The 23,470-nt window shown below is 34.9% G+C and overlaps 1 protein-coding gene across 1 annotated transcript; it reads right to left on the reverse strand.

Annotated features, from left to right (window-relative positions):
- Nucleotides 1-14,363: 14,363 nt before the first annotated feature.
- On the reverse strand, nucleotides 14,364-20,897 carry LOC129891342 (nucleotide pyrophosphatase/phosphodiesterase-like). Its single transcript, XM_055966659.1, has 12 exons — nucleotides 20,563-20,897; nucleotides 18,784-18,875; nucleotides 17,588-17,663; nucleotides 17,280-17,402; nucleotides 16,674-16,766; nucleotides 16,339-16,468; nucleotides 16,160-16,241; nucleotides 15,946-16,078; nucleotides 15,647-15,852; nucleotides 15,431-15,556; nucleotides 15,000-15,309; nucleotides 14,364-14,915 (listed from the first exon to the last, which is right to left on the reverse strand). The coding sequence occupies exons 1-12, from the start codon at nucleotides 20,794-20,796 to the stop codon at nucleotides 14,610-14,612; spliced, it is 1,911 nt and encodes a 636-aa protein (XP_055822634.1). The 5' UTR covers nucleotides 20,797-20,897; the 3' UTR covers nucleotides 14,364-14,609.
- Between the last annotated feature and the right edge of the window lie 2,573 nt (nucleotides 20,898-23,470).

The following is a 23,470-nucleotide window of genomic DNA, read 5'->3' on the forward strand; positions in this document are numbered from 1 at the left end:
AATCTTTCACGATCTTGTAAGCTCAAGTAAGCCTTTAAGACTAGATCGCTAAGGGAACGCTAGATTGTAAGAAAGACAAGAGAGCTTTTATGAAGAAGGCTTTTGTATTGCTTGGAAGAATACTTGATTGCTTGATTTCTGGCTGGATTACAAATGAATGGCCCCTTCTATTTATACTACTCCTAAGGGGCTTAAGTGTAAATAAAAATTACTATACAAGTCCTTCCATATTTACAAAGAAGTCCCTACTCTAGAACTCTCCACACACTCTAGAGAATTCCAAGTCTTTCAAGACTTCTCTACAAGCTTCTACAAGAATCTAGAGTCTTCCACTAACCTATCCAAGACTCTAGGTTCTTCTACCTTCTTCTAGAATTCTCTTGGACATTCTAGAGCCTTCTATTAACCTCTCCAAGACTCTAGGTTCCTCTACCTTCTTCTAGAATTCTCTTGGACATTCTAGAGCCTTCTATTAACCTCTCCAAGACTCTAGATCTTTCCCCCGTCTTCATGATCAAGTGGCGGGTCATGACACTCTCCCCCACCTGATATGGCGACGACCTCGGCGCACTGCTGCTACAAAAGCCTCCAGACTTGGTCTTGAAACTGCCACAAGTCTTCATGCCATTCTTATGTGGCCTCTTCCAGAGATTGTCCCTTCTAGTGGACGAGGAAAATGACAGTGGGCTGTTGTCCCTATTCCTGCTTGGTTCAGTCAACACTGGCTTCCGTTCTTTCTGGCACTTTAGAGGCAAGTGTCTTGGCAACTTCTTCGGCATCACGCCCTTCTTCATGTAAGATGGCAATGCCTCTCTAGCACCATTGTCTTCACTCAAACTCGCAATGGTGTCTATGAACGTCGGTACTCCCACCTCTAGGCCCTTCTCAAGCTGCATGGCCGAAAGTTGGGTTGGTCCTTCCGTCTTCGGCACCTTGACTAGGGGCACCATACATGATCCCTCTTGCTCCATAACCACGAGTTGTTGGAGGTAGGGGTCGATCACCGTATGGCATTGCTGGAAGAACTCCTGCCCAAGGACGATATCAAAGATATCTAAGAGAGCGACGGTAAAGTTGGTCTTACCTCGCCACTTGCCCAATGTGATGTCTACTCTTTGAGCGACTCCGCACACAGGTGTAAGGGGTGCATTAACCGTCCTGAGGCACGCGTCACTTGGACTGTAACTTAGCCCCAACTTCATAGCTGCTGACTTGGTCATTATGTTGGCCTCTGCACCTGTGTCAACCATTGCACGAGCGGGTCGTCCATTGATCATGATGTCTACATATTGTGTGCCGTACTCCTTCGGCTTTCCTGATTGCTTTGCAATAGCTCCGCATAGTCCAATCAGGCCCAATTGCGTTGTGTCTGAACCTTGCTCTTGCCCTTGTGCATCTTTCCCCTTCCATTCCCGTAGGATGGCACCAAGGTTCTTCAGTTCAGGACACCTTGCATAGCCATGCGGCCCTCCGCATATGTAGCATCCATTCCCCTTCGCATTCTGTGCCTTTCTGTCGGCATCGCCTTGTCGTCCAGCCTTCTTACCATCGGACTTATAGTAGTCGTAGTTTTTGGGATGAGGTTGTTTCTCTTCACAATCTCCCCCACCTTGGTCATGACTACCTCTTGTCTCGTCTCCTCTTCCTCGGTCATGCTTGTCATGCCTGAAGTCTGTCAAAGCTTCGGCTTGTGTGATGGCTTCATCAATGGTGCTGACTTGGCGACGCTCCAACTCTGTCTTGGCCCAACTCTGTAGTCCATCCATGAAGTGGAAGAGCATGTCTTCATCCGTGAGGTTGGGAATCTGAAGTGTGAGAGTAGTGAACTCCTTCACATAGGCTCGTATGCTACCCGTTTGCTTCAATTCCCGAAACTTGCGTTTGGCCTCATAGATGACATTGTTGGGGAAGAAGGCCTTCTTGAACTCATTCCGGAACTGCTCCCAGGTGTTGATTGTGCAAAGACCCTTCCCGATCTCAGACTCCTTGCGCTTCCACCACAACATGGCCATCTCTGAGAGGTATAGCACGGCCGTGTTGATTCTCGTCTCGTCATTCTTCACTTTGTTACACTTGAAGTAATTCTCCAAGTGCCAAAGGAAGTTCTCCACCTCTTGTGCATCACGGGCACCTTTAAACATTGGTGGCTTGGGAGCCTCAATCTTGGCCTCCCGGTCCGCGCTGGACGTCATGCATCTCCCAGCATCTATGTCTCCTTTGAGTGCTGCCATCTTGGCCTTCATGGTCTCCACCGTGCTTAGCGCGTCCATGAGCCGACACTTCAAGGAAGTGATCACCTCCTTCATCTCGTACTCGTCAGCCTTGCGCACCTCCAACTCCTTCCGGATGTTGTCGTTCTCCTCAAGGGTGAACTCCTCTAGAAACTTGAACTTGCCGTCGACCTTGTTCAAGTGCTTGCCTAATATCTTCACTGCTTGCCGGGCAGCATCCACCCTTGCAATCCACTCCATGCCGGGTGTGACATCCACGGGCTCCTCGCCTCGCTCATCGTCACTCACCTCAGTGGCCGAGGGTGAGTAGGATGTTAGGGCCTCGCTTGGTGTAGGCTCCAGCGGCACCTCCTCATTTCTCTTAGAGTTTTTCTTTCCCTTGCGGTGCTTCCTTCCAACATCTTGCTTGACGTTGGTGGCGGTAGTGGCGTTGATGTCTCCCTCACTTGCCATATCCCTTAGTAGAACCTTGCTCTGATACCACGTTGTCACGGACTTAGACTTCACACTAAGACTTCTGTGCGACACTTGACAACTTACTCACGAATCTTTCACGATCTTGTAAGCTCAAGTAAGCCTTTAAGACTAGATCGCTAAGGGAACGCTAGATTGTAAGAAAGACAAGAGAGCTTTTATGAAGAAGGCTTTTGTATTGCTTGGAAGAATACTTGATTGCTTGATTTCTGGCTGGATTACAAATGAATGGCCCCTTCTATTTATACTACTCCTAAGGGGCTTAAGTGTAAATAAAAATTACTATACAAGTCCTTCCATATTTACAAAGAAGTCCCTACTCTAGAACTCTCCACACACTCTAGAGAATTCCAAGTCTTTCAAGACTTCTCTACAAGCTTCTACAAGAATCTAGAGTCTTCCACTAACCTATCCAAGACTCTAGGTTCTTCTACCTTCTTCTAGAATTCTCTTGGACATTCTAGAGCCTTCTATTAACCTCTCCAAGACTCTAGGTTCCTCTACCTTCTTCTAGAATTCTCTTGGACATTCTAGAGCCTTCTATTAACCTCTCCAAGACTCTAGATCTTTCCCCCGTCTTCATGATCAAGTGGCGGGTCATGACACTAAGTTGTTATATCACAGAAAACAAGAAGCATCCACCTTAGTCCAGAAAGTACAATTATTATACACCTATAAAAAAGAAACTCTCCATATGACTCAACCATGAGGAAAAAAAAGTTCAATAGCTCACTTGTCAATTTTCCAAAATGTTTCTTTTAGCATTATTATTACAACCACTTTGTAACCACCCCAACCATGAGACCAAAACAAATAGTCTAATTTTTATCAAGATAACTCAATATGATTCATTAAGATCGCTTTTTTTATTCTAAAATTCACAATTAATCGAAGATTGTGTAAGAAGAATGAATATAAAACGTCTCAAGGCTCTTAAAGTATGCAATCGTGTCTTGACAAGGAAATGTGAGGATGCTTAGTTATTTCTTGCTTCAGATTCATTCTTCTCACCACAATCTTTTTTGAGTGAGAGTTTTGGATGGTAAAAAGGCTATTTCACTTTTTCATAGTGAATTATCAAGATAATTCAGTATGACGATTTTTTTGAGTGAGAGTTTTTGATTATAAAAAGGCTATTTCACTTTTTCATAATAAATTATCTTGATAATTAGACTATTTCCTTTAGTCTCCTGATTGGGTGTGGTTACATGAGGCTGTAGTAATAATAATTCCACGAGAACAATATTAATTTTCATACTCATGAAAATAATATGCTTTGTAATTTAATTTTAAAAATAATCAATAATACACCATCTATGATCAAGTTCGAAGAATAATATAAGAGTTTGATAGATCTTTTTAAATCATTTTGACGCAGCAATAATTTTCACTATTAACAAGTACCTAACAAATTTATTATTCAACTTTAATTTGATGGTTCAAATATTATGTGACTACTTGCAATTAAAATTTTACCATTTTAATAATAAATAGATAGGAGCCGTTGCACGTGTGTAGATAGTTTAATTTAAATAAGTTATATTCCCTAGCCCCACCTTTTTTAAGTAAGTGAACTACTTTTTGGTACAATAACATGCCTAGTATAATTTCATAGGTGGACTTTAGCGATGAAGATTTTTGTTAACGTCTGTGGACCTTTAGTAGCAATATCTAAATTTCATAATTACGTGTCATCGCAGGACTTGAGTATACCGCTTTGTCGAACAACTCCATATGGCTCTGAAAGGCATAAACTAGTGGATCCACATATATATAATATGGTCCTATACCCTGACAAGGTATAGGGCAGGACACCCAACTAGGTTAACTGTTGGACATCATGAGCTCACATTGTATATGTTGGTTATAAGAAACTTTCCAGTTATGCAATTTTATGATATGTTCTTAATTAACTCTTATGGTTCATTTTAAATATGTTATTTAATGTATATGATTATGCAAGGTTAGCTACTGATTTAAACTCATTTTTATACATATGCTTTGATAGAAGGTTTAAAACTAATACTTATATATGTATGGGTTCCAATTGTTTTCTCTTCAGTTCCTTTATTATAGTTATGATTTTAGAAACCTTGTTTCATAGTTCCTCCATATGTTATTCTATATGAGTATGTTAGTGTCCCTTTCATACTCAGTACATTCACGTACTGCCACATACTTTCTCTGCGTTGCATCCTTTTATGATGGAGATTTCAGCACTCATTCTCAAACTCATGGCTAGTGAGGTTGCATCAGTTCTGGACAACTTTTGTTGAGCCTCCTAATCATTTGGGGACTCCATAGGACTTACTTGGTAGCATTTTTTTATGTTGTTATTGCACTTTTGAGATAGCTGGGCCATGCTCTAATAGACTTATTCTTTCATTATAAGACAGTAATGACTTATTTCAGACATGAGTGTTCAAGTTATGGATTTCCTTTTGTTATGCATTTAGCTTCCACTTTAGTTTCCTTATGATATGCTTTCATATGTTATGCCAAGGGTTAGCTTGGGATCACTCGTGGTTCTGAGTATTGTATCTTGACTAGGGTGTAGACTCAGGTCATGACACAAAACAACAAAAATATTTTCAGGGACATATATAACCTGTTGTCAAACTACAATTGACAAGAATTATAATTTTATATATATTGTTAGAATATATTAAAATATATTATGCCTTTAATAATATATTTTGAATATATTCTAATTAATATTGTACTTTTGTATTTATAGCAAGCATATGTTAGAATATGTTAAAATATATTATTCCTTTAATAATATATTTTGCATATATTCTAATTAATATTGTACTTTTGTATTTATAGCAAACATATATTTAGGTTCCTTAATATTAACTATTAATATCAATCTTTGTATTTAGCATATCTTGTAATTTATATATATTGACCAAGTTCAATGAAATTAAGCAAGAAACTCACTTCCTTCATGGTATCAGACTAGTACGATCTCCTAATCCTAGCCTCATCTCTTCTTCTTCCTATTTCCTTTCATCTCTTCTCATGGAAGATTCACCCAAATTTCATCCCGCTCTAACCGTCACTAATATTAAGTCTCTCATACCCGTAGTATTAGACAATGAGCAAGGCTTGTATCATTTTTGGGCTACTCTGTTCATCAATCTTGCTAGGGTTTATGATCTTTATGATCATTTGGTTCCACCCGCAGAAGCGTCGGGCCGATAGCGCTGCCATGGTTGCCGCACCTTCTTCCTCTTCGAATGACTCCTCTGCTAGCAACAAAAGAAACAACAATAATAAAAATAGGAATAATTCGAAATTAAATGGCAAGAAAAGGCAACTCAATAAAGCCCAAGTGGATCCAGTCTAAGTCAGCCGCCACATCAGCATCACCAGTGGCAGCCACATTATCAAGGCCCACCACCAAAGTGGCAGCCGAGGTGGCAGCCTAGTTGGAGAGGTTGGACAGTGCCTTCTTGCCCGTTTCCTGCATTCCAGTGGTAGCCAAGGCCCAATCCAAGGCCCAACGCCCTTCAACCTTTGGGCTAGGTGTACTTGGGCCCAGACCTCAATCTTTTAATGCTCTTTCACCTACTGCTCCTAGCTACACACCCACCGATATTGAGATCGCTATGCATGCTCTTTCCTTGTCTCAACCCGATGGGAACTACTACATGAATACCAATGCTACATCTCACATGACGGCGGATGCAGGTATTCTCTTTTCTTATTTTAATTCAAGCAATAAACATCATAACATTGTTGTCGGTAGTGGTCATTTAATTCCAATTATTGGTTACGATCACACTATTTTGCCCCCACCCTATTCACCATTTACCTTAAACAATGTGTTACATGCTCCAAAACTCATCAAAAATCTAGTCTCAGTTCGTAAGTTTACCACAGATAATATAATTTCTATATCATTTGACCCTTTTGGTTTCTCTGTTAATGACTTACAGACGGGAAACAAACTAATGAGATGTGATAGCACCAGAGACTTATATCCACTTTTCTCTAACTCTCAAACCATTTCTTTCACCAATCAATCTATTTTTACTGCTTTTCCTTCGAATATTTGGGACAATCGTCTAGGTCACCCTGGAGATAATATACTTAAGTCTCTTTGTAGTAAAAAGTTTATTGATTGTAATAAGGCTTGTAAAATTTTTTGTTCTTCTTTTCCTCTTGGGAAACATTCTAAGCTACCTTTTTATGATTCGATTTCATATACTTTTCTTCCGTTCGATATTATTCATAGTGATCTTTGGACTTCTTTCACTATAGTAAGTTTTTGTGGACATTTCCTATTGCCAAGAAATCTCAAGTCAAACACCTTTTCTTAGTTTTTCATGCTTTAGTCAAAACCCAATTTGACCATAATATTAAGACGTTTCAGTATGACAATGGTACGGAATACATAAATGGAATTTTTATGGAATTTTTTGAGAAACATGGCATGTTTTTTCGTCTTTCACGCCCTCATACATCTCCTCAAAACGGCAAGGCCGAAAGACACATAAAATCCATCAATAATATCATCTGAACTCTTCTTGCTCATGTATCCATGCCACTATCCTTTTGGCATCATGCACTCTCCATGGCCACATATCTTCTCAACATCCTTCCTTCCAAGGTATTGAATAACCAATCACCCGCTCAAATCTTATATCAAAGTGATTCGGATTATTTGGATTTGCGTATTTTTGGTTGCTTATGTTTCTCATTATTCCCCTCATCTACTATTCATAAATTATAAGAAAGGACCACTCCTTGTGCTTATTTAGGTCCGGCTCCTAATCATTGTTGTTCAAAATGCTATGACATGTTGAGTGGTAAAATCATAATATGTCGTCATGTTCATTTTGTTGAAACTGAATTTTCATTCTCCAAACTTCACAAAATAAAATATTCGGATTATGATATTTTTAGTGACACTATTAATTCCCATTTAATATATCATTTATCACAAAATTCCACTAAACCTACATTGCAAACTAACCCACCTAATCAACCGGACCAACATGTGCAGCCCAAAACAAATTCGGCCTCTCTTTCTCAATCTAGGTCGTAGTCTCACACGGGCTCAAATCACACCTCACCTCATACTGCTTCTCCTGCACCTAACCCAGCTATCTTGACCCTTCCTCACACCACTTCTAGGCCTACTAACCCCATTTCACACCGCATGACCACTCATGCATCTAACTGTAATGACCTTGAGGGTGATTTTCGAAAATTTGTACAAAACACGCGTGAACAGTAACACGCGTGAACAGTAATTTTTGGGGCAGAAAATGCCCCTTTCTTCCTATTTCAATATTTTTCATCATTTGTTTGAGTTCTTGAACTCCTTGAGGTGATTTGAGAAGAGATTTTCGAGGCAAAGTGTTGGGTAAGTGATTTTTGACCTAAAACCTTCCTTTTTCATTAAGTTTTTGACAATTTTAACTCTTAAATTTTAGTTTTAAACCCCAAAAATCTTTGTTTCTTCCCTAATCCGAATTTAAGGAAAATTGTGATTTCCAACTCGTTTTGAGCTCTATTTTTATGGGTTTTTCAACCATGAGTTCCTTATTACCAATAGAATGAGATTGTTCAATAAATTTCCAGATTTGACCCTTTTCGAAAATAGTTAATTTTTGGACCATTTTACCCCCAATTCTGAAACCTATCAATATGGGTGTCATTGGACTCCTTGTGACGTGTATGTTTCATTGTTGATAGTGGGTTGTCATTCTGAGCGCTGAATTCGAGATTTGCTTGTCCGGTGGAGGTATTCGAGTGCGGTTTCGGCAATTGAGGTAGGTTTGGCTATCTTTCTTTGAGATTGAGATGGGGTAATTAGTCATTCATATGTTATAGACTTTGGGATGGGGTTGTAGTATGAGTTGAGAATGTTATATATATTGTGATGTCCGTGTGGAGGCTTATTTATTAATGTGTTGCCATGACGGGGTTTATTTGTATTACATAGCCCGTGTGGGGGCCTTATTTGTTATCTTATTTGCTTTGAGAGCATGTGAATTATGATTTACCTAAGAGAGAGGCTTGAGTATATTATTTGACTTGTGATGCCGCCTGAGAGATTGAGTTGGGGGTTTTGAGCATACTTAAGTATTGAAATATTGTTGAGAAAGTGGTGAATATTTAAATGAAAGTGTGTTCTTTCCGTTACTATTTATTGAGGGTAAATATCATGTGTATGTTAAGTTTTGAGAACTTTGAACCTTATACCACATGTGAGTTGATTATTACTTCCATGCATATGTGATTTGATGCATTCATCCTCATTCATCATATCATGAAACATGGGAAGTTGAGAAATATGGAAATTCTTTTTGAGAAAGAAAATAAAACACCTTTAAACCTTTGTATCTTGAGTCCCTGACCGAGGTAGTTTTCCGACAGGGTAGTGGATGCATTGTGATCCTAACCTTTGTATCTTGAGTCCCTGACCGAGGCAGTTTTCCGGCAGGGTAGTGGATGCATTGTGATCCTAACCTTTGTATCTTGAGTCCCTGACCGAGGCAGTTTTTCGACAGGGTAGTGGATGCATTGTGATCCCTTGACCATGAGGAGGTGGCAAGGATAATGAGATATTGTGATTGAGGTATATGGTCTGCGAGACCCCCATGGGTCCTGCTTGGTAGCACAGATCGGCAGGTGTATACGACAGGCTGTGCGACAGTCTTGATTCCACCGTACCACCACATCATTGCATCATTATATTGCATTGCATTGCATTGATATTTGTGCTGCTTGAATTATTCGATTAATTGTGATTATGAGTTATTATTATGGGTTTACTTTACTCGTGCCACTATATATATAAACTGGCGGCACCGATGCCCAAGTGGGACTTTTCTGTATGCAGGTGGATGCGTTCCTTAGTTTATTTCATAGTTTTGGTTAATTCCTTATACTCAGTCAGCTAAAACCTACTGAGTACATGTGAATTGTACTCACTCCTACTTCTATGTCCCTTTTTGATGCAGATACTAGTTGGGGTACCCCACGTGGCAGTTAATATTCTAGCGGATTGTGTATTCTCAGATTAGTGGTGAGGTCCCAGAATTTGGATCGTCACTAGTCTATCTTTATTTTTCAGTCTTTTGTATCATTCAGAGACTTATGTTGTATCTTCAGATTCGAACTTTGTATTAGATGCTCTTTATACTTATGACACCAGATTTTGGGATAATTTCTTCATTGTTTTTTTTTCTTTTTATTTAAATCGTGGCATCACTTTCCCCTTTGAGAGTCTTGTATGAGTTTTATTTTTAGGATTACACATCAGATTGGGTTTTGAGATGTGTGCCATCATGACCTCAGTTTTTGGGTCGTGACACTAACGGTATTTTTAAACCCAACTCCAAATACTCTGCCAACTACCACACTATGATCACTACTGATATATCTCCTATCCCAAAAAATTCTGTTAGTGTGCTTCATGATCATAATTAGAAAAGTGCAATGTTAGATGAATTTAATGCTTTAATTGAAAATAAGACTTGGGAATTAGTGTCTAGGCCACCTAAGGTGAATGTTATTCGGTCTATGTAGATTTTTTGTCATAAAAATAATTATGACGATTTTTTGAGCGTTACAAAGCTCGTCTTGTTGGTAACGGAAATACACAATAGCAGGACATTAATTGTGATGAAACATTTAGCCCCGTGGTTAAACTAACTACCATTAGAGCAGTTCTAAGCATTGCTCTCTCTAAATCTTGGCCCATTCATCAAAAGAATGTCAAGAATGCTTTCTTACATGGTCGTCTCAATGAAACAGTTTATATGCATCAACCCACGGGTTTCCATAGCAAATAATTTCCAGACTATGTTTGCCTTCTGAAAAAGTCTTTGTACGGGTTAAAACAAGCTATTCGGACTTGGTACCCAAGATTTGCTGATTTTGTGGCTACCATTGGGTTCTCTCATAGTAAGTCAGATCACTCTTTATTCGTTTACAAGAATGGTTCTGCTATTGCTTATATTATGTTATACGTGGATGACATTATTCTTACAGCTTCTTCTGACCATCTTCGTAAGCATATTATGGCTCTCTTGTCTTCTGAATTTGCTATGAAATATCTTGATCATCTGAGTTTCTTCTTGGGTATTGCTGTCACCCGTAACACCCACGGTGTCTTCTTATCTCAGACACAATATGCTACAAAAATTATTGAACATGCCGAAATGTCTAACTACAGTCCCTGTCCTACTCCTGTTGACACTAAATCCAAACTTAGTGCAACCGCATATACTCCGTATGATGATCCGACTATGTATCGTAGTCTTGCAGGTGCTCTTCAGTATCTTACATTCACTCGGCCAGACATTTCATATGCCGTGCAGCAGGTCTATCTTCATATGCACGCTCCGACTAATGAGCACATGCGTGCCCTCAAGCGTATTATACGCTATCTTCAGGGTACTTTAACCTACGATTTGCATTTGTACAAATCCTCAGTTAATCGACTTATCTCTTATACAGATGCTGATTGGGGTGGGTGTCTTGACACCCGTCGTTCCACTTTTGGGTATTGTGTTTTTCTTGGGGATAATCTGGTCTCTTGGTCTTCCAAACGGCAACCTACTCTCTCCCGTAGTAGTGCTGAGACGAAGTACAGGGGTGTTTCTAATGTTGTTTCTGATTCATGCTGGATTCGAAACCTACTATTAGAGTTGCATTGTCCCATTCAAAAGGCTACCCTAGTTTATTGTGACAATGTGAGTGCGATATACTTATCCGGCAACCCAGTTCAACATCAACGCACTAAACACATTGAGATGGATATTCACTTTGTTCGTGAGAAAGTGGCTCGTGGTGAAGTACGTGTGCTTCATGTGTCGTCCCGTTATCAAATTGCTGATATTTTCACAAAAGGACTTCTACACATCTTATTTATTGATTTCCGGGACAGTCTAAGCATACGAGAACCTCCCGCTTTGACTGATGGGGTGTGTTAGAATATGTTAAAATATATTATGCCTTTAATAATATATTTTGAATATATTCTAATTAATATTGTACTTTTGTATTTATAGCAAACATATGTTAGAATATGTTAAAATATATTATGCCTTTAATAATATATTTTGCATATATTCTAATTAATATTGTACATTTGTATTTATAGCAAGCATATATTTAGTTTCCTTAGATTTAACTATTAGTATCAATCTTTGTATTTAGCATATCTTGTAATTTGTATATATTGACCAAGTTCAATGAAATTAAGCAAGAAATTCACTTCCTTCATATATAATTACTATTTTAATATTTTTTTCTTTTTCTCTTAGGAAGATCAGTAGTGTTTTCACTTATCTTTTGACGTGACTTGAACTGTTAAAATCTATCGATTGATACTAAAAATGCTCAACCACTTAAATAAGCCTAACTTGTCATTAGAAGTTGATATATATGTGCAATTATTATTAATATATATTAATTAAACTTTCTAATGTCAGTTGCTATTAAGTATCTCTATGACATATAATTATCACTTCTTTGCATATCGGATATATACCATGAATTTGACAATCATTTACTACCAATCTACAAAATACATAGGTTGATGGAACATTTGTGTATAACTTTTACAAAATATTACTTTCATTCCACAACAATTTTTCGGTATGCATGTGTTTGGTAAAAGTAGGCTACACTATCTTTAACCAAAACAAAAACTTTTAGTAGTGAATTATTTGCAACTATAGCCAGTCGTTTTTATAATGAAATGTAAATTATATGTTATTGAAGCATATATCGAAGACATGAAATTGTCAAATTAAATATTTTATGTATTACAGAATTTATATGATTGAAGTCGTACTAACAAATTGCATTATATTTTATCATCAAAACAACAAAAATGATACAAATAAAATAGTATATATTGGTAAACAAAAAAACACGCAAATTTTATTGATTGTATAATGTATGCAGCTATGTCCGTAGTAAAAAGATACTTATACTAGGAAAAAAAACATTTTTTTCTCTCGAAAATCGACTTTCATCTCAAAAAAATAAGGTTATCCTCAAATTCATAATTTGGTTTTTAATACATTTGCACTTTAGGAGACAACAAATATCAATCAAAATACGCTCACGATTCATCAATTAACGCTTGTATATTCATTTTTTAAATTTCATGCATGCAACTCATCACATACATATTTCAATACTATTATTATCATTTGAAAATATTTATATTAATTAGCATGAAATACGAGTGTCACACACGTGTTCCAAAATTATATATATAGTGACGGAGCCACAGTTACTCAGGGGTTCATCTGAACCCCCTTCAGTGGAAAATTATAGTATTTATACATGGTAAAAATTATTTCTTATGTATACATAGTAGATGTTGAAACCCCTTCGGCAAGTTCATATGTCTACTTCTTCAAATTTTGAACTCCTAAATCAAAATTCTGACTCCGTCATATATATATATATATATATATATATATATATATATATATATATATATATTGAATTTTAACCTTTTTCAAAAACAAGTCATGGAACTTTTCCACTTGTTTTACAAAGTCAGACACACATTTGGTAAGTTTGCAGCAGACCTTTGCAGTTGGTTGGTCATGAAATTTTTCATTTTTTTCTAGAGTTTAATTTCTAAAATCATGTTTAGCCATCAAATTCGGAAAAATTATACTTTTTCTTTTTTCAATTTTTTTTAGAAATTACTCACAAAAATCTAAAAACAACTCACAAAATTACAATGAAACATGGTCAAACACCAATAATAGTGTACGTTTTTCCTTTCATTTTACTTTAATCATTTATTTCATCAACTTCTAATGAAATATTTCACTCACAAAATTATAATAGTGTGTGTTTTTCCTTTCATTTTATTACTTTAATGATTTACTTCATCAACTTCTAATGAACTGTATATTTCACTCACAAAATTAATGTGTTGCTCTGATGATAAGAACTCAACTTTTTTCATGTACCAAACTAGTTAAATCACAGAAAAAACATGCATCCAATTAGACCAAGAAAGTACAATTATTATACACCTATAAAAAGGAAACCCCCATATGACCCAATACATCCCATGTCCTTTTTTACTTTTGTCAAGTTTTCAAAGGCAAGAAAAAAAGTTCAACAGCTCAGTTCTCAATTTTTCAAAATGTTTCTTGTAGCATAATTATTACTACAACCTTATATAATCATATCCAATCATGAAGCCCCAAAAACAAATAGTCTAATTATCAATATATAATTTACTATATTTCAGTAAAATCACATTTCTATCTTCCAAAACTCACAATTAATCGAAGATTGTGTGAGAAAAATGAATCAAACGCGTCTCATGACTCTTAAAGTGCAAATGTCATGTTTCGACAAGGATACTTAATTATTTCTTGCTTCAGATTTATTCTTCTCACCATGATCTTTGAGTGTGAGTTTTGGATGGTAGAAAGGTGATTTCACTTATTCATAGTGAATTATCTTGATAATTAAACTATTTCTTTTTGCCTCATGATTGGGTATGGTTATATAAGGTTGTAGTAATAACAATGCTCCAAGGAATAATATCAATTTTCATCCCTATGTTTCTTTACAGGTTAGATTTTGAATGTTTTTATATATTTTTTAATTTTGTTTACGGCCAAATACTAATTTTCAAAAAAAATTAAAAAAAAATTTACAAATGAATCCTAAGAAAAACTGCTAGTTTACTGTTGTTGATACCCAGAAAATTGAGAGTTTACATCCACTTAAAAGGAGGCAATATGAAAGCTTAGAACCATAATGAGAGAGAGAGAAAAGAAATACATGCTGTAAATACCACTAGCTCTAGAACCAACTTGATAGTACTCTTTTCGCCCTTACTCAATGCGAATCTAGATTAGTTATTCTAGCAAGCTTCAGGACACATTGAGTTTAACTAGCCAAAGTAGTTGGTTCACAACCATCGTGGACACAAGCTAAGACATCCTTATAGTCTCTTGATATTGTAAATGAATCATACACTTTACCATCTTTGCTCTTCTTGTACTCAAAGAGAAGGGAAGATTGGTTAAATGCCGTAAGTTTGACAAATCCATAGTCATAATCTTTGAACACACTCCATGTGGTGTTAATGGTTGTGAATTTATTTAAATTGCTTCCTCCTCCACCAACAACAACATGAATCGTTCCGTTCACTACGCCAGAGTAGTGTGATGTCTCCTTATTCACACATTGATTCTGTCCATACAACATTTTGACAAACAATAAAATGAATGGTTCTCAAATATATATAAGTGAAAACTTTAGAAATATAATGTTTACCTGGTAAATAGGGCAAACTCTTTCATAGTTATGAACGTGCCCGAAGAATGCCATATCAACTTTATACTTTTGCCAGAGCTTTTGCAAGTGCTCCCTTCCCATTGGCTCTTCGAACGAACCTTCCTTAGCATACCAGTCATTGGATGAGTAACCAAGAACACGATGAGCAGCGAAAATCAACCAAGGTTGTTTGTGTCTATTGGCTGATGCGAAGCATTGCTCGATGAACTTATACTGTTCAGATCCCTCTCTCCAATCATGCTCAGTGTCTCCTATACAGAAGTGGAACATCCCATAATCAGCTGCATACCTGTCAACAATATGCAAGGACTCGATTTTTAAAGTTTCTTTTTTAACCTTAATTACACGATGCTCTTATATTATCATCAGTAGTAATATGAATATATGTGTGTTTGACATGAATCACATACCAGAACTTAGCTCTGTTTTCTGCAGGGACATAGTATAATGTTTCAGCTGGTACACCACATTCTCCACCGGAGTCTAGACCGGTGTATAATGATCCACTGTTCTCCCAAGTTCTTTCATGATTACCGCTGCAAAACAAATTTACCTCGCAGACAGTCAGAACAAGAACTATGTGAAAAGGTGATATAGACTATCCACAATCACAATGATGAACAGACCTTGCAATCATGAAAGGTACTCTCGATGTTATTGGTTCTACTTGCGCTGTAAATTGATCCCATTGTGAGATATATCCGTTTGCATAAGGGAGATCTCCAATGAGGAAAACCGCATCAATGTTATCAAGGTCCTTAATAAGAGTGTCAGTTGTCATAAGTGAACCTGGCTGATAATTAGCATATTCATTTGAACCATCGCGCTCTTGCTGAAACAACAAATATGGGAAAAACCACATTCGTCAACGTTAATACATTTGATATCTATTGTGTTGGAACAACTGATATTTTTAGTAGATTACCTTCCCCATATCTCCAAATATCACAATACGTTGTAATGACTCTTGTCCCGGAAAAGGAGGAGACTTAAACGAATATTGCTTGCTCCAAGCAATTGAACCATTGTTTAACATGTGTCCTAACTTGTATGTGTACCTGAAATTTCACAAGATAAGAGATCAAAACAGGGTGTGACATGTCTACGATGAAGTAACTCGCTCCTACAGAAAAACTTACACCATGTTTGGCCACAAATCCTTGAGGAAACTTGTATGTATAAATCCAGGATCGCGCCATCCCACAGTTCTTGCAGGTGTTCCTACAAACGCGCTCATAACCCTATTCAACAATTCTACTCTTATCTTCAACTTTAATCAGAATACCACACAGTCGTAGCTTAGTAGAAGTCGTCATACCACACATGCTATTCCGATGAAATGTGAGTGTTCCTGCTGGGGAACGCTTTTGCTCTTGGCCCTTCCAACCCCATTCGACAAATGGAACAGCCTCGTCTATGTTGTAACCACTCGTCCAAGTAACCGTCATCTAGGAGAAAAAGAGTCATTAGTTAATGTCATGATACGAACACGAATCTCCAATATGCAGGGGAGTGACAGAGCAGGGATTCAAAATAACGAATCGTTCTCCAATTTAAGGAATTGATCAACTCGACACACTACTACATTATATTCAAGAGTGTGTATTACATTGTTTGGTTTGATGTATTAAAAATAGCAAGAGATAAACTTACGATATCCCATGACTTCCCAAGAGCGAGACGCGGATAAAGAGGTGCTTTCGGATTGGCAAATACGACGGAATTTGAGACGCCTATCAACTTAGGCTGTAACAAGCATGAATTTATTAGTCCATACATATCAATCAAAGCTCCTTTTAATACATAGAACAAATAAAAATCATAATACACACATATATAATACAAGCTCAAGTATTTGTACTCCATGTTGCTCGGACTTTTCAAAAATGTAAAGGGATTCGAGTCGTATCAGACACATGTAATCCCACAGGTAAGGTCAAAAGAGGTTGGAGTGTTTGAAGACATTACTCTTACCTCATAGAGATAGGTAGATTGTTTCTGATACACCATTGACTTAAAATAAAGCCTTTCTAAGTAGTTTGAAAAAGGGAATACAGAATTGAGAGCAATAACAACAATAAAATAATGTGAAGTGGAGAGGAACATACAGAGGAAAAAGAACAATAATAACAACAAAATATACGATAACCAAAGCAAGAAAAAAAAACATGAATAATAGCCAAAATAAAAGAATAAAAAAACTAGAAGAATAATATAAATACCGATAGCGAGAGGACGGTCAACTACCAATTAACTTACATTAGACAATCCGCCAGAAAAGAAGGCAAAGGAGAAATCCCCACGCTGATTAATTAGACGGAATTTCAGTGTAGTCTTCCCAGTCTTTGTGTAATTAGCATTTTGGTAATTTGCATATTTGAACTATAACACCAAAAAAATAAAAAATAAAAAATCAAGTATAACTACATAAATTCAAGAAGTACATGTTTCAACACGAAAAATAACTTGACGGTGTAAAAATTGTTAATTAGTGACAGTTTTATTACTTAAATTTAACAAAGAAACAAAAAGAAAAAAAAACATATATGAAATGAATTTAGATATACCTTTAAGGGTGCAGTACATAAAAAAGGAGCTCCAAATTGTTGTTCATCGATGGTAACTGGGGGACAAATGGATTCACTGCAATTGAAACATTAGGTGTAATGACACTCTCTTAATCCGCAGCTTTTTATATAATATTATTCTTGTCTTAATCCGCAGCTTTTTATATTAACGTGCACTTCATATTTTTTTTAATTTATCATCTAAATTATTGGTTCACTTTTCAAATGAAAAATATTTTTAAACTCACAAAAGGACGTGTAGAATGCATCATTTGAATATGTTTGAAGGTAGTAAAGTTAGTGGATCATCACTCATAGAAAGGTTAAAAAATTTAGTTGGATCAATTTTCTTTTAATTGGTTTTTATTTATTAAATTAAAATAAAAATAAAAGAAGATTAAAATGTAAAGTTAAGTAAGACAGCATATCCAAAGAATGATATAGCAAAAAGTTAGAATTATACTCCACAAATAAACTTTTAATAAGAGATATTAATGAACACGTAAAATAGATTAATTACTACTAAAAATAAAAGTTTTTCTATATATCAATAAAAAATTTATACTATAAATATGATTTTTCTACTCATTTTTCATTGAACTAGCTTAAAATACATTGTGAAAAATAAACTCTCACAGAAATATCTGTAGAAAATAGTTATTGAACATTTTTTAGTGAAATGAAAACGGAATTATTATTATTAATAATAATAAATAATAATAATAATAATAATTATACTCATCTTAACAAATCATCAATTTTATGTAGGCTCACCTATCTTTTTCCTTCTTTTTAAAAATATTTGGTAGGTATGGCCTAGGCATATAGAACCTAAGAAAATCAACTTATGGTGGACCATAGGGACCTTAAAAAATTCTAATAATAGTGCTTTAAAAGTCAGCATTAGAAATTATTATTATTTCTTTTGTTATTTCCTGTCCTATTTAATAGTTGCATTGGGGTCGATTAAACTTTTTATGAGAATTTCATAATAGAGAATCATAAAGTATTTTATTTAATAAAAATCATTCTACATTATGCAAGACATGAATTTGCTACCTTTTCGAATATCGTGAATCTTGTGCATTTTTATCTTTTTCACGTTTTTTTATATTTTAAAATACGACTGATATTTTAAAAAAAACTTTTTAAGATAAAATAAAATGATGGAGTTTCTAAAAGGGATAGAGATTTACTTGAAGTTTGCAGGAGAAAAAACTCCAACCCAATCATCATTTGTAGGATTTGCATTCCATAGGTTTATTGTAACCCATTCAACATCTTCACCCTATAATATCACCATTCAAAATTCATATATTATTTATAATTACAATGAAAAAGAAAAGGAAAAAAAAAGGAGAAAGGAGAGAGAGAGAAAAGAATTCTTTGGCTAAAATACTTATTTACGTTAAATTAATTAAAATTACTATAGCTAAGTAAAATAATAAAATAAAAATACACATTAAATAATCATAATTACATGATAGTTATGTGTAATCTATCAAAAATTAATGAGTCGTCGTAAAAAAAATATTATTTTGATGTATATCAAATACATCACTTTATGTGATGTATCAGTCAGATATATCACTTTACATAATGTGTCAAAATATTGGATGAATCATTTTACGCAATTTGTTGGTCAAATACATCACTTTACGTGATGCATCAGGAATTTTTGGGATATATTCTGATTCCACCAAATTTAAGGATTTTTTGTAATTTGAAAAAGAATAGAGATAGAATGTAATTAGCTCTTAATACTATGAGATTTATCTAGCCCCTCCATAAATCATTGCATTTGAAAACAAACTCTAAAAAATATATTATGTATTTATTAATTTGATCTTAATACTGCGTGTAAATAAACTTTACCTACTTTTTCATCTTATTTGGTAGATGAGAGGAATAAAGCAAACAAATTTTCGTTATTTTTTCTTGGAAGTAACATATTTAAATAATTAGTACAAGAAACTACTAATGATTTTCTTTCATTCCTTTCTCGATTTTCTCACCTTTTATTTGTCCTTTTTATTCCTCGTTTAAGAAAATAGCATAGCGTTATTTTATTTGTTTTTATTTTTTACTTTAAAAGATACTTTTTCTATCACAATTTATATAAATAGAATTTGATTGAATAAAGATTTAAACCAAAAAAAAAGTTGATATTTAAAATTTGTTATTCTATACACATTATAAAATTATATGTAAAGTTTAAAATTAAATTATTTCTAATATAAAGAATATCATTCTTTTTTGGAAAATTAAAAAAAATATGTTACATAAAATAATACTAGATATAGTATGTCCAATAATCTTTGTTGAACATCTAATGTCATTATTAATGAAAGAAACTTGGTGCAGTTTGAAAATTTTATCTTATTAAGTTTTAAAACATAACATGAAGTGCACATTTTTAGCAAAACATTTACTATTATAGATTTAAAAGTTAATAATATAATACTAGAATGATTAATTGTATTCCTCAAAAAAGAAGATGTCAGAAAACTTTAAAGGTGTTATATATATATATATAAAGATCAAATATTACTATTATTCCATCCATTTTTTTATAAATAAGGAATTTTATCTCCAAGTGAGAATTGCAGGCGATAGATGGAGGAAGCTAAGCTCATGTGTGGCGATAGAATTTAAAGTTAAAATTTGAAAATTTAAGCTTTTGATATTGTGATTTGGGGAGTTTAAAATTGTGTTTGGACATATATTTTACTTGAAAAGAATTAAAGTTTTGTGAGTGGAAGTCCCAAAAACTGATTTTGAAGATCAGGTTTTCAAATTCTGATCAAATTTTATTACTAAATAGATATTTGAAAATAAATTTTCAAAACTATTTACTCCCAAAATATATAACTGAATGCTAGTTAAGTATATATATATATATCAAATCTTAAACTTCATTAACGAAATTTCTGACTTAATATGAAATTGCAACAAGAGAAACAAGAAAATATTACCATAGAGCCAAGAAGCATAGGTCCTTCAACATGAATGGAGGCAGATTTAGTTAATGCAAGAACAGTCTTGTGGATTTGAATTCCTGCTAATGGTTGTTCCATTTGTTGCATATCATCATGTCTATGTTTTTCTTTCCTCAAACTAATGTATTCTTGAGCTGAAATATGAACACTTTTATTCAAAGTGATGAACACAAAAACACCGAAAAGTAACAAATACAATTGGTTCCTCATACTTTTTTCTCTATTTCTTTGTTTGAGGGGTGAGGCAGGATTTGGTATGTGGAATGTTTGGGTTTTATAGACATAAACAAGACAGAAAGAAAGGTAGAGAGAGAATGATATGTTTGGATTTTATAGACAAAAACAAGAAAGAAAGAGAGGTAGAGAGAAAATGATGAAAGAGTTTTTCTACTATTAATATATTTTAATATGGGGCGAGCTTAAGATTTGAAGTTTATAGATTTGAGATTTTGGTCTTTTTAAATTATTGAGTTTTAAATTAATAATCTGTATATACTTAAGAAATTTCTTAAGATGAACATAGGATTTAGACTAATGCTGAGGGGTTCAGTCAAATCCGTAACTCCTATTTTAGCTCTATCTCTGATTGTAGTAAAATACTAATAGTCGATTTTCTTTTTTAGAGAGTTGAGATATGTACGTGATCAAGTTTTTAACAAAAACAAATAATTATTTTTGAACAGTAACATAAGTTGTCGCTGAAATTTTTTTTAAAAAAAGTCGAAAAGCACTTTCATAACCTTGGTCAAGTACAAATTGTTACTTCAATAGTGTTTTTTCAATTGATTGGTCAAATACAAATTGCTCAAAAATACTTTTTTGAAATCCTCTTTTTAATAAAATGTATTTTTCAAAATAAACAAATTTTAAAAGCTCAACTATAATTCAACTACTTAAAAAGAGAGACTACAATTCAACTATTATAACTTTTACGGTTTATAATGGGGCTAGGGGGTGTCATATTGAACTCATTTCAACCTGCATTCTGTATTTATAAATCACAGATTTTATCCACATATTTTTCATCATGTCTAGTAGGATTGGATCAGGTCAAGGTCGGATATTGGTTCACGAATCGGGATCGGGTCTTGAATTGGTTCTCTTTGTTTGAATAAGCGTCGGTTATTTTAGTTTACATTCAACTAGAGTAAATCAAACCTAAAGCGGTCACGATTTCTTGTTAATATTATAGATTGAGGAGTTTTATGGAGTTTAGCTGACTGAATTCATAAATCTATAAGAATCTCATTGTAGTATGAAAGGGGAGCATCATCGTATTTGGGAGTGGTCGATCACAGATTCTCGACCTCGTCTTATGGCTTTCTTGAATTTCAAGTCGTAGTCAAGTCCCAAATCAACATCGGATCTCGAACATTAAATTGGGGTCGACGTCAGGTCTCATGTTTCAGATTAAGTCAATATAGGGTCTCGAGTCCCAGATTAGGCTTTGGGTAAGGTCTCGAGTCCCAATTCCCATATCAAGTCTTGATTTTTGGGGCGGGGTCGAATCTCGAGTCCTAAATAGAGGCTAGGGTCGAGATCGAGTCCCAAATTAGGGACAGATCTCAAGTTCTAGATCAGGATAGGAATGGGGTTTTGGGTCGGGGTCGGATCTTGAGTTTCGAATCGAGTCTCGAATCCCATATTGGGATCAAATCTCAAGTCAGTGTCAGGTTCTGGTTCTGAGTTGAGGTCAATTTTGGGTCTCGGCTCTTAGGTCAGGGTCGAATTTCGGCTCGATTCAGGGTTGCTTCTCGGGTCAATCTCGAGGCATAAGTCCGGGTTGGGATCGAAATCGGATATCGAGTCGAGCTCAAGTCTTGGGTCGGGGTCATCTTCCAAATCTCGAATTAGGTCTCGTGTTGAGGTTGAGGTCACTCTCTTGGTCTGGGTCCTAGGTCTTGAGTCTTGAGTCCTGAGTCGAGTTTCGGGTCTCTTATTTTTTGAATTTTCTTTACGCGAATTTGGTCTCTTTTCTTTTTATGAACTACACTAGTATGTCAATATTGTTTAGATTAAGTGGGTCATAATTCAATCTGATTTTTAGCTTAGTTTATCACAAATTAAATTTGGGTGAATTATAGGATATATTTTTTGAATGAGAGCTTTAGAGTAACTGGTAAAGTTGTTGCCATGTGACCAAGAAGTTACGGGTTCAAGCCTTAAAAATAGCTTCTGGCAGATATGCAAGGTAAGGCTGCGTCCCGTTCATTTAACATTCATGTACAAGACCGATGCATCTCTTCTCCTCATTAAATATGTAGTACTTAAAAAAAAATCGTAGCTAAATAAAAATAGATAACATCTTAATGGCGGCTGCAGCTATAAGCAGCCCCACTTGTCCAGCGCACATTCAAGAAGTTTTTGTATACACGTTAGTTTAATATTGACTATTGCAAATTGTACTTCATTATTTTTATTCAAGTTGATATATTATATTTATATTATAAACTTGTCTGTACAAATATTAAAGGATTTTTTATAAAAAAAATTAAAAATAAAAAGAATGAGCTAGTTTGTGACAATTCACATGTTTTTTTTTTGAAAATTACAAAGAATGGACCAGTTTGTGACTATTCACATGTATTCTGCTAATAAGTCCCTTTCATGGTGATATTTTAATATTCTTTTTAATTTAGCTTTGATAGTGTATCCTGTGCTTTGCACGAGCCAATTTTTTTTCTTTTTCTTTTTTGTTCACTTTTAAGTTCTTTCCTTTTTGTTTTATTACAATTTACTCATTTTGTATACAAGGTACATAAAAAGGTTTGTAAGTTTGAATTAGTTTATCGATATATACTCTCGAGTCCATATTAAGTGAATTATTAAGACTTTTTTCATAATCCAAAATAAATAAATTGTTCAAAGTTCCAGAGAATTACTG

This window comes from Solanum dulcamara, chromosome 6, assembly GCF_947179165.1.
Source record: "Solanum dulcamara chromosome 6, daSolDulc1.2, whole genome shotgun sequence".
Lineage (NCBI taxonomy): Eukaryota > Viridiplantae > Streptophyta > Magnoliopsida > Solanales > Solanaceae > Solanum > Solanum dulcamara.

Coding starts and splice junctions, on each gene's coding strand:
- LOC129891342 (XM_055966659.1), bottom strand. CDS start 20,796: ATGAGGAACCAATTGTATTTGTTACTTTTCGGTGTTTTTGTGTTCATC. Junction 15,853..15,945: donor TATTTGGAGATATGGGGAAG/GTAATCTACTAA, acceptor TTGTTGTTTCAG/CAAGAGCGCGATGGTTCAAA. Junction 15,557..15,646: donor GTACCTTTCATGATTGCAAG/GTCTGTTCATCA, acceptor TTTGTTTTGCAG/CGGTAATCATGAAAGAACTT.